General features: G+C 39.6%; 1 protein-coding gene across 3 annotated transcripts in view; it reads right to left on the reverse strand.

The window, feature by feature from the left end:
- Nucleotides 1–12,927, reverse strand: part of LOC131257785 (probable amino acid permease 7) — a 36,358-nt gene that overhangs the window by 780 nt on the left and 22,651 nt on the right. The window contains exons 1-7 of one of the 3 annotated variants that reach the window (XM_058258675.1): nt 4,876–5,032; nt 4,540–4,773; nt 4,132–4,225; nt 3,447–3,661; nt 2,819–2,952; nt 2,211–2,438; nt 335–1,110 (exon numbers count right to left, since the gene is read on the reverse strand). In XM_058258675.1, coding sequence (XP_058114658.1) covers nt 709–1,110; nt 2,211–2,438; nt 2,819–2,952; nt 3,447–3,661; nt 4,132–4,225; nt 4,540–4,773; nt 4,876–4,990 — 1,422 coding nt within the window. In that variant the 5' untranslated portion in view covers nt 4,991–5,032 and the 3' untranslated portion in view covers nt 335–708. Of the gene's footprint in view, nt 1–334; nt 1,111–2,210; nt 2,439–2,818; nt 2,953–3,446; nt 3,662–4,131; nt 4,226–4,539; nt 4,774–4,875; nt 5,033–12,927 lie in introns of those variants that run through there. The other 2 variants (XM_058258677.1, XM_058258678.1) reach the window with 2 other exon arrangements.

Raw genomic sequence — 12,927 nt, forward strand, 5'->3', positions numbered from 1 at the left:
AAACTAATGAAATAGGAGTGAGCACTTAGGTGCTCCAATGGGAGACTAATGAAATAGGAGAGAAGGTTCATTTAAATGACAAGTTATATATTTTCTTTTATTGGGGAAATTGTCTGAAAGTCCTCGCCCGAAAGAGCCATTGAAGTCAGAACATAAAAATAAGTCGAAGAGAGAGAGAGAGAGAGAGAGAGAGAGAGAGAGCCCGGATTTCAATTTCCGATGGCCCATGCACCTACTTTTGGGATGCAAGAGTTTAGATCATCACATCAAGTGAGTTCATATCTCTACATGTTAATATGAGGGGAAAAAAAAAACATTTAGAAAACTGACTCCATTCTTAACTATTTCTTTCAAATTTATACCAAATGGTTTTTTTTACAATTAACACAAAACTCATCTAGTAAGCGAGGATTTAAATACAATTATCTTACCACAAAATCCCATTTTACAATATTCCAATTACAAGAAATAAAACTACAAATCGTTTATGTCCAAACCTTCCCAATACAGGCCTCAAGCAACAATCCCTTTACATCTGCCACTAGCCAAAATAATGAGTGACTAATCGCATTCTATTTGCAAATTAAAACCCCACGATTTTTTAAAATCCATCTCTTAATGTTTAAAGAAAAAAACTGAAAACTAAAAACTCCATTTTCTCTCATTGGTTAATGAAAAAAAAAATGAAATAAGAAGACCACCTAATCTTTAGCTTAGCTTCTTACTAATAAGCCCTTCAAGGGACCCCACCAAGGCCACCGCACCCACAAGCAAGCACACAAGGCTATAAGTCTGTAGGACCACCCATTTCCTAGTCCATGGCCCAATCTTTCTTTGCACAAAGTACATCTTCACAGGGAAATAGATGGCCAGTGGCCAGAAATTGAAGGCTCCCAAGAATCCCAACAGTTGATTGAAGTAAGGGAAGAGCATTGCAACGCTTGTGGTTGAGACAACATAAGCTGTTCTAAAGCATATCCTAAGGAGGTTGGTTTGGTATGGTTGTAGGTATGGGATTTGGACTTTGTAGAGATCGTTCACAAAGCCACTGTTTGGGTACTTTTGTGCAAGCCATTTCTCCACAAATGCAAACACTGGCTGGCTGAACATCTGCAAAAGAAATGCGGAGACAGCGCTTTGAATTAGTAGCAATCTGGGCTCCAGTTTTTGTAAGTGGGGCCCACAGTTTGCAAGTCAGACTGTCACCAGGACCAATTTTAAATAACCACCAATGGGACGATCCTTGCCCTTCATCGGTAGTTGCAGGGAAATGACAGCGTCCATATTCAATTGAAGGAAGGCCAGAGGTTTAATGCTGAGGACCTTCTAATCTAGGGGATTTTTAGTATATGTATTTATCCACAGTGGGTCCCACCAGCCTGATGGTTGTTTGAAAGAGGAGGCTTTTGGTCTATTCCCTATCTGTGATGGGGCTCACCATCAGCATCAACGAAATATATATGGATTAAGGGGATTTATAGTATATGAATTTATCCACACCAGCCTGATGGTTGTTCGAAAGAGGAGACTTTCGGTCTGTTCCCTATCGGTGATGGGGTCACCACCATATGATCCATCAGCATCGACAAAGGATATATGGATTTAGGGGATTTTTAGTATATGGATTTATCCATAATGGGTCCCACCAGCCTGATGGTTGTTTTAAAGAGAAGACTTTCTGTCTGTTCCCTATCTGTGATGGGGCTCACCATATGATCCATCAGCATCGACGAAAGATAGGCCCAGTTGTACAACAGGCCATAATTTATATGGTTTTATTAAGACTACTTGGTTGCAACAAATATCATGAAATTCTGCACCATATTAGACTGACTAGTCATGAAATTTCATTATATTTGGTGCAACCAAATTCACTGGTCCTGTTTGAGATCAGAGAAGTGAGAATACAGGTTTGGCAAATCCATGAACTTGTCAAATTCATTGATTTGCATTGGATTTGGACATGGATTATCCCAAGTCAACTGTTTGGGAACAAGCTAAAAATCCATGGATTTGGAGCATTTATTGCAAAGTCAGATAGTTTTATGGGGATGTGGATTCGCCCCAAATCTCCTTGATTTATGGGGATGGGGATTTGGGAAATCCAAGGATTTGACAAATCCCGGACCAAAATCCCTCACCCCAAACAGCCCATTGATTAGTGTTATATTATATAATTATATATTAACTCGGAAGAAAAGAAAAATTACCTGATATCCTCCCACCAAATGAAGAACAATGCAAGCATTAGCAAAGTCGATGAGCCAATATGGTTCGTAGAATCCAAACCCTGTCAAGAGGTTCCCGGGTGTGTTGTTCCCAAAGGCTGCATATCCGAAGCATCCACAGCATAGGTAGAAGAAGGTAGTGATGAAAATTGCGATCATTGACGCCTTCTTCATGGTCTTGTTTTCGGGGGGTGGTGACTTCAGAGTATTCTTCATTATTTTTCAAAGGTTCATAACCCATTTTTAGCTTATTCATTCACCAAAGAGAGATGCAATAGAATCCTATTCTCCCCAACGTGGTAGATTTGCAAGATCCAGCTTGTTCATTTGACGGGCCACACTTTTATGGCCACGAGAGTCTTCTATTAGGCTACATGTACAAAAGAAATGGACTAAAAAAATGATAACTGCCCACATTCAACATACACATGAGGCCTACCAGATGACTAGATCTGCCCGAATTTTGGGCGGCAACATAAAAGGTGGGACCTGCCTGATGAGTGGACTGGATATCACAAATACGTCTCACATTGGCATGTTTAAGGATTTTTTCAATTTCCATGATCTATCAAACTTAGAACACTTATCACCTGTATTTCAATAAGAATTATGGAGTATGGATAGGCGAATGCGATGTCTCCAAGTGCTTGAGAGACTTTCCACAATTTTTCAGTTGATGTCGACTCTGGAACTCCGGCAATAGTACCTTTGATCATTCCGTTTCCTGCAATTACAAAGAAATGGAAGCTAAATACCTAGTTTCATGATCAGAGCAGACTGCTGAACCAGCAGGAACTGTTGGCTATGATTTTTTGACCAGGTATTTGTCACCAACGTATTCCAAAATGGTAATGGTGGCTGTAACGGCCGCCACTGTTACCGTTATGATACGGGCCACAACAGCCACTACGGCCCTTTTTTATTTTTTGAAAAAATTGTTACAGGACCATTATGGGACCCTTAAGGTCCATTACAGCCTGTTTTTTCTATAACGGCCATTACAGCTGTTTTGACCCCATAATGCATAATGGTTATGACCATTATCATTACCGTTACGTAACGGCTGTAACGGCTGTTACATAACCGATTTGAATACCTTGTTTGTCACAGCATGCTCTATCCAAGATGGGGTCCACCAAGTAAACGGTCTCGATCACTGAAACTAATGTACAAACAACCCAACAATGCAAAATCCAGTTCTGAAACAATACAACATACCTATGACTTTGGCAAGCCCAAGCGCAAAGCCAATGGAAGAGTAGGAAAAGGACATGATGGCTGCCACAATAGACAGCCATTCCATGTTATGAAAATCAGGAATCTGAGAAAATACAATCTGAACCCCTCCAAACAGCAGCATATAAAAACCATCTCCATATGAACATGATGCTTGATGCCCCCTCTTATGGTAGCAATTTGATTTCTGGATAGCCCTGTTTTAAGAAAATTAAAGAATCTCATTAGGCTAAAACTAATCACTATTGATTAATAAAACATGATCAAGAGGCATTTTGGTAATTCATCAGAGTCCGTTAATGATGTAATTTACATAATTAAGTGAGGTTTTATAACATTTTTTTTCCTAATAGAAGTGTTTATGGAGTACATGCCAATGGCTACTACTTACCAGTGCAGGATCTCAAATCCTTCTAACCTCAAACATGTGTAATTGTGGCTGTTCATCATGTGGGCCCCGCACCGAATGTCCATCAGTCCACATTAAATGTCCACTTGTGACATGTCCGACAAATGAATTGGCTAGAATTTTCGAGCCAACACAGTGGGACCCACCTGATGAGCGGCCTGAATCGCGTATATGTGCCACAATCGGCCAGAGTACAATTGGAAATCCTACTCCTTCAAGTAGAGACAGAGCAGGACTCTTCGCTTTAAGAAGAAGTACCTCATGCTAGTTGAAGTAGTGATTGTATAAGCAATACCAGTCCCAAACATGCTCAGATACTGTAGCAACCCACAGACCCATGTCTGCTTTCTACCTGAACTACCATCAAACAAATCACAGAAGCTACAGAAACAATCTACCCTTCCTAACAACAACAAAAATTCAAGTAGATAAGGCTGCGTTTGGATGCGCAACAAACAAATTGAATCACAAAAATCATCAGCTCAATAAAGCAGAAACAGCTAAAACAAAATTAAAAACTATTCATTCATGATGAGTTTCAGGCTCCAAATTACAGCAGTGCGAGTGTGAATGGAATATATAACTACTAATTGCAATTCAACTCACTAGCGCATCCAAACGCTGCCTAAATGATCAAAATGAAAACATGGGTCTGTGTTTTAATACCAAGGTTCACCCTAACAGCATCCATGTAAGTGTAATTCCGTGCTCCGGTTACAGGATCTGGCGACCGGTGACAGTCTGAGAGGAGGAAGGAAGAGACATAGGTGACCATGGCAAAGCAAAGCATCGAGACCGGACCCGCGATCCAGCCCAACTGCGCCGTGCTCCATGCGAGCGACAGCACACCAGATCCAATGACCGCCGTTATTATATGAGCGATGCAGGTCCATATCGTTCCTGATCAGATTCATATAGTGACCAGGCCATGTAAATTATACAAGTAAACGAAATGGGTGGTGTCCAGAACAGATGAACGGGCTAGATTCGGATGGAATTTACCAGTTCTGATCAGATGGTCCTCGTCGTCGTTGCAGGAACCATTGGAGACTTCAAGGGAGTGTTGGACAGCCATTGTTTCCAATACACAGTAGCAATGTGTTTGTGTGGAACGCATTATAAAGAGTTCAAAATCTCCATACTAGTGGAATATAGTATATGGTTTTAACAGACGTGAACCTGATGGGAACTTTGAGAAAATGACTGATTTGACCCTTGTGATTTCAATCAAGAACGGATGTGATTCAAGAGATTCCTAAAATATCTCGCCATCTGATTCCTCTCGGGGTGTAGAATGACAATCTGGACCGTTAGATGGTTTGATCTCCAAGTAAGCTTCATCAGTTCTTTGTGCACTCAATCAGTCGTTTTCCCATATGTGAAGATTCGTATTTGGGAGGTTCATCTGTTTTGAAAGACGACAATAAGACAGGATTCTAAAAAACAGGAAGATCCAAAACTCAGGTGGGCCACACCAACAAAATAGTGGGAACAACAACGTAGACCGTTGAAATATTCCTGGAGCTGAACATGATGTTTATATGCCATCCAAACCGTTCCTTGACTTATTACACCTCAGATAAACTGTAGGAACAAATATTATCCTATACAAAACTTCTGTCACTGCCAGGTGTTCAATCTCCACTATTTCATGTGGTATGGCCCATATGAGTTTTGGATCTGTCTGATTTTTAGAATCCTATCCTACTGTGGTATTTTAAAACAGTTGGACGGAGTGGATTTGTCACGGACATCTCTATGGCCCCACACAGCCCGCGCTCCGAAACGGATTGCCTAGTGACTGGTATGTGAGGTCCACCATGATTTATGTATTTTATCCACTCGCCCATCCATTTTCCCAGATAATTTTAGGGCTTGACCCAAAAATGAAGCACAGAAAATGTTCAAATGGACCACACCACGGGAAAAAGTTGTCTTGAACTTCCACCTTTGAAAATTTCTTGGGGGCCACAGAAGTTTTGGATCAAGCTTATATTTGTGTTTTCCTTTCATCCATGTCTGTATGATATTATTAACAGGTTGGATGACAAATAAAAATAGCTATGGGGCCTAGCAAGATTTCAAAGGTGGAAATCATTATCCCCACTGTTTCCTGTAGTTTGATCCACTTGATCTTTGGATATACTTCAATTTTGGGCTCAACCCCTAAAATTAGATGGAAAAACGGATGAACGGCATGGATATACCACATAAATTCAAGGTGGGCCCAACTGAGCGTACTGAGTTACTCAGTACGCAATCCGATTTCCACGGGCACCGGCTGTCTCTGTGCCCGGGTTCACGCAAAATCTGTTCCTTCGAGCTATCGGTATCTCTGGCATAGTGGCATACCATGATCATACACCTGCGCACAGTTTCTATACACGTAATACATCTACTCTTCAATCCAAACCGTCCAAATCGTTGTTCTCTATAACTGATTAGTACCCAAAAAATAAAAGTCAATGGGCAGTCTACAAATATGGATTTTTAAAGTGGAAGAGCAAATAACCCAAATTTAACAAACCAATGTCCATCAATAAGATCGTTGAGGTAATCTTATTTCAGGAGTAACCTAGAGTGGGCCCAGAAAATTGGATGGCTTGGATTGAGGTATGTGCATGCACACGTGTGAAACTACTATGTGCATGGATATGAAACTTCTCATCTTCTGCGAGCTTAGCATGTATTCACGTGACATGCATGTTTCTCAGCCATAATTATAAATTATCCATTTCCGTATACAAGTGGGAGTAACATGCACAATGGGCATTTCTCCACACGTGCACAAGACCCGATGAGGTGGGGCCCACCGAGATCATTCCCTTGACCAAAATTCACTCAAATCTTCATTTTTGAGCCTATGTGCACTGGAAAAATGAACGGCTAGAAAACCAATGGTACATATTTGATACGTTATTTAACTTCGAGGAATGTTCACCATCAGATCCTCCCTGATGGATGGTTCAGATCTTGTACATGCACAGTATAACATGGCACGCGTGCAGCAATTCCCTTCTCCATCCCACTCGCGGGATTCCGTTCACATTTCTCATGTCGACCGAACTAGATCGGTTGATCTGAGCCGAAGTGCGATTCTCCATAGTCCATACACATGCACACCAAAATTGTACTAGTGTTCCACACGTAAATAAGATCACAACCGTCCAAATCATGATCTCCAATTCAGGCTACCTAAAACCCAAAATTCCTTTTGCCATACTATTTTGATTAGCCGATCGGTGGACGTCTGTTGTGGCCAGTAAATATAGAGAATTTTCAACCATCCAATTCGCACATATAAATTTCCATTGATCAGGGGTCAAAATAGCCTTATAAATCTGATCAAGTGATATATCCCTTCTACAGTGGGCCCAAAATTTTCTTTTGTGGTTTAAATGTATGCCACGTGTACAATTCATGCCTGCGTGTGTACCGAGAAACTACTCCGTCTTGCAGTTTTGCTTCATTATTGGAGGGTTGGACCAGACTGACATGTGTTCCAGACAAGAGGTGGATGCATGGTCTTCATCTAAGAAAAAAGGGGAATCAAGACAAAAAGATCTTTGTCTTTAGCCTAACCATTTTGAACTTTTTGGACCATTGATCCTTTCTTTTCTAGTAAAAAGGTGGATTCCATTCAATGACGTTCTTGTCCTTACTTGTCGTTTGGTAGCAAGTCCATTATCCTCCCTTGAATGTTATATCACTCCTAGTACAGGTTTGATAGCTCCATAATTCAGAAACTTCACCCAACAACTCGGCCTAACTAGACCTAAAACGCATAATAAATAAATCCAATATTTTCTAAAAATCTCTTTATAGAAATCCTCTAAGATACAAGTGGTACCAAAATGAATAAGTGCATGAGTGAAATGAGGTATATAACAAGGGTCCTTACTCATGCTTTGGTGGTAGACTCACAATAGTTTCAACACAACGTCATAGATTCGAGTATAAGACTCTACCAGGTGAGCCATACATGATCATCGATTTAGATTATACTATTCGATTATTTAGATTGATTGATTCAGTGAGCCCTATACTACAATTGTAATCATTGTAAATAAGTTTGGGGTGGGACGCTTAAACCGTAGTCCTTATACATGGTTATCAAGTTGGATATGAAAACTTATGGTGTGAAGACTATAAATGAGATAAGTGTGATGGGTAAGCTTCTTTAACCATCTTTTATATAAATACATGTCTTGGTCTTCTCACTAACACAATAGAAAAAACCCTAGTTCTATTAAGAGGTTCTCCTAAGGGTGTCAGCCTGTTAGGTGCGGAAGATCAAGATTCTCGTCGGCTACGTCGAGACATCAGTAATATCTTCCCAATCAGGTACGCTTGAAGGTTATGGCATCGAATCTCCATCACGTGTCCATTAAGTGACATTCCACTATGGTGTGAGTGTGTGGGTGTGCATGAGATGTGAGTGCGACCGTAAATAAATAAATAAAGAGGTATGTAAAAGAAACAGTGACAACAACAACAATATCAACCACTACCACAACAATAACAACCAATTGATTTAATGAAACAATGGAATCCCGATGCATTTCTTCAGCCAAAGGTCTTAAGTTAGTAGGAGAAGTGGACAGGGATTCGCGGCACACCTGACCTTAGTATCAATTAAACTATAATAACATCTTACTTTTTCTGAGAATGTTTGATAAAGAAAGTATTATAATCTATACTTTTTGCTACCTCTATGCTTCAGTAGCTTTCGAAGCTAATTTCCACACTTGGACCACAGAAAACGTGACAAAAGAAGGAAAAGCAAGTGGGCACACTTAGCTATAGTCCATCAGTTAGGCGACACTATGTAGATTCCTTGACTTTTAGTTTTGCTTACAGGTGGGCCACGACGTCGTATGAACGAATGCAACGGCTAAGTTGTGGGCCGTCAAAGGGGTAGACTGGCCAGATTTTTTTTAGGCCAGGATATCTAGGAGGGTCCCGCTTGATTGAGTGCTCTCATCTTGGACAGGTTTGTCATATTGGTACATTAGCTAGCCTCATTATAAATTTGTAATGATGTGATAGAGAAATAAATGTATTGTAAAGAGAATGGTCGTGGAATAAATCTTTTCCCTTCTCTATGTTTCTTCCTACCCCCATAAAACTAAACATTATCCTACTCTTTGGACATGAGTTTTAAAATCCAAGGGTGTTATTTTGTAAACTATAGCCCACATGGTCAATAACAGCCTGGTTCTTAGTAAAGGCATCTATAAAGTGGGACCCACCTGATGAACAGCTTGGATCCCTAAACCCATGTGCAACATCACCACATGCAGTGCCACATGTTGATGGGCTTCCTCATTCACGTGGATAATGTAAATGAGTATTAATATGGTATTATGGTTAGCATTATAGGGATCCTTACTCTTGGTCCAGTGGCAGACTCCTAGGAGTTTCAACACCAGGTCAAGGGTTGAGTATCCATTGGTGGTAAAATCCCACTAAGGCGTGAGTGTGTCCGGGTGTGTGTGCATGTGTATTAAAAAAATTAAAAAAATGGTTAGCACAATAGGGTATGTTGAGAGAGTAGTGCACAATTATTATTTTTTTTTAAAAGGCAGTAGAAAAGAATGTAATATTCAAGTGCTGGCTACATGCATATAAATTAAATAAATAAAGCCATCAAGAAAGAATTCAAATGAATGCTCACATGCACACCTTACCTGAGCACTTGTGCGTACCTTTTCATATTTCTCTTAGGCACAAATCTGAACAGTCAATGTGACGCGGCATCCCTTAAAACCTCACAAGCTCAATTTTTAGCCCAATACAAAACTCTGGTGGGGCATGACAAAAGGAAATAGTTTTCTCCCTTAATTTGCATTTCTTTTTGTTATGGAGCACTAGAGTTTTAGATCAGGCTGAAAATTGGGCTCATAGAGTTTCAAGTAGTGACGTGTCATGTGAACTATTTGAATTTTGTGCTTAAGACACTATGCGCGCAAAGGTGTGCAGGTGAGCATTCCTCTCTCTCTCTCTCTCTCTCTCTCTCTCTCTCTCTCTCTCTCTCTCTCTCTATATATATATATATATATATATATATATAGAGACACACACACACACACGTATATGTAGAGGCATGCTCACATGCAGACATGTGCGAAGGCCCTTCGCACATGTGTCATGGGCCTCTACTCCGAACGGCTCATGTGATGTGGTATCCCATGAAACCCTAACGACCAATTTTCATCCTGATCTAAAAGTCTAAGTAGGTCATAACAAAGAGATGAAAATCAAAAGAGGAAACTGGATCAAAGTAAAAGTTGGGCCCTAGGATTCATGAGGTGCTACATCATGTAGACGGTTCAAATTTTGGACTAACTTCACATATGATGAATTCTCAAAAAGTTCTCACAAGAGTTCGTGAGAACTAGTGCACAGCTAAGCATTTGGCTACACACACACACAGGCACACACACACACACATATATAATCTCTCATTTGAAGGGTCCTCTATTCCTATATTTTTTTCAACAAGTTTATTCCCCTTTTTGACTAATTGTCAGGTAAAATTGACCAAAAGCTGTTCGAGTGATGTATAGTATAGAAGAGAAATAAATAATGGTATCATTTCCATTGGGTTGACTCAAAACCAATTGAGTTAATTTAACTCAACTCAGTTTGGGTTTTGAGTTGATTCATTGAATTTTAAGACTAGGGCAAAGGCAAAATAAGTATCTTCATTTATGCATGGAATAATTAGCAAGGACCACCTACTTTATAGGTTAATCTAGTCCTGTCATTGTTAGATTTCTTGTCCTACAACAAATGACAAAGAAGAATAAATGACAAGGAAAAAAAAGAGCAAGTGGGAGAACAGTGCATGTTGCTCTCTCTCCAACTTTCCATCTTATCACCTGGGGAAAGGTCGTCGGAGAAAATAGCCTTCTATCCGTTTAAAGGAAATTCTACTCTAGTCTTAGGGAATATTGAGGATCATATTCATTCATTGATTTTAAGTTACTCATGTGACAGATTATTATACTACCCTTATGGGAGTTTTGTGCTTTTATTACCCGTCCCGACCCCATAAAATAGGGGAGTTATGTTAGGTCAGTAATAAAAATCAAAATTTTACTATAACTTTTATCATGAATTCTAACAATGTGAAATAACTTTTGATTGAGTAGAATGGTAGAATTGAAATCTTATAGCTGACCCAATTAGTTAGGATAAGGTTCAGATGATGATAATAAATGATACAGTCATCCACTAAACATGTGTACTAATATGAATTGTTTGAAATGTGGGTCCCATTGTATGGACGGATAGAAACTAGCTGTGTGTGTAAACTGTTGCATCAGCCGAACATGGCCCACCATTTGTACAATGATGCACTATTTGGGTGGTCTTCTTTGAGGTACACAAGGCATGCATGAGAAAAATCAACCATACTCTATCAAAGTATTGTATAATTTTTCTTTTGATGGGCCATTATCCCTTAAATCAGCTATAAACTCTAATAAATCAGCTGTAAACTCTAATTATGTGCTAGCCCATCATGGTTTACACCAACCACATAGTGGGTCCCACCATGGATGGTGTTTCAGGTAGCAAACGCATACCGATCATATGATCATAGCGTTGCTTCTCCCAGCTTCTACCAGCCAATGTCCATTTCTCTATTTTTCTACCGTCAGTTTGAAAGTTGCTAGTTGGATGGTTAGAATTGTTAGGTCAGTGTGGTTTTTCAATGATAGATCATCTAAGGTGGGGTCCGCTAGATAGACGGTCACGATCCACGCTCGCCTCTACTGCCTGTAGAGTCGAAATAAATCCAATCAAGTGTTTCCGTGGACTGCACTCCAGCAAAAACCGTGAAATATATTATCTATTTCATGCCGTACACTGTACACGTGGCATACATTTAAGTCAATCTGGACCGTCCAAATCACGGGAACATTCATGGATAGTGCATGGTCAATTATAAGATAGCTGAAACAATCCTAGACATCAGATTCGTTCATCCCGAATGGATGGTAGAACTAAAATGATATGTCGTCCACATTCAACTGGAGAAATCAGACAATAAGACCATCCAAATTTTGGGTGGATATGCGCACGACGCGCACGATAAGGAGAACCCCGCCTGTAATCAAGGCCACATTCAAGACGGTTACAGGGATTTGAGTCTGCATGGGCACCGACAGGAGTTTTTAAAGCGAGGAGTAATGTGATACGCGGGCTGCGTATGACGCATGATACGCAGGCACTCAAAAATTGTAAAATTACCATATAAAAACTCAAATGAACCGATGGTATTTTGCATCTCGCTATGAAGAAAGAAAATATCTAAATATCAGATTGGTAGGACAATCCTAGCCTCTGATTCATAGACATTTGTTCGTGGAAATAGGACCGTTAGATATTTTTGACTTTTAACTGTCTAATAAATGTCCACCAATCCGATGGTAAGAAAATCAAATAAGCTTAATTTTTTGTTATTGACGCCTATCTTGGTACTTTGATTTGAGTAATTGTATTTTATGTGTCAATTTAAGTAGTTTATAAGCGCCTGCGTAGCAACCATCACACTCTGGCAGAGCATCAATGTTTTTGTCTTTCTAAGCCCGTTTGTCTCGTGTCTGGGGCATAAATCCGATAAAAAATTAGCACTGTAGATGAGTTTGTACTATATATATATTTTTTTTTTCACCACCTTATGAGTATCTTACTGAATTGAATTTTTAGAATACGAAGGTTGATTTTTTCTGCAAAAATATTCCTATTTATTAAGATAAAGCAGCTTAAAAAAAGTAAAAGTATTTTTATTTCTCTGAGTTAGTTTCTACGAACAGTGGTACCATTCTAATTTGGTAATTAAAATTTTTTCAGGTTGAATGAAAAAACGTACATAGTCGTGCCTCCTGCCATTTCTGCATAAAGTAGTTGTAAGGGAGTAATCAAAACCGTACACTTAGTATTTTCAATAGCAAATGTACAATAATGCTAAAAAAAAGAAAAAAAAAATGTTTGGATGGTCCAATCCCTTCAATGAAAGACAATAAAATAAACGGGACCTATTCA

This window comes from Magnolia sinica, chromosome 10 (assembly GCF_029962835.1).
Source record: "Magnolia sinica isolate HGM2019 chromosome 10, MsV1, whole genome shotgun sequence".
Lineage (NCBI taxonomy): Eukaryota > Viridiplantae > Streptophyta > Magnoliopsida > Magnoliales > Magnoliaceae > Magnolia > Magnolia sinica.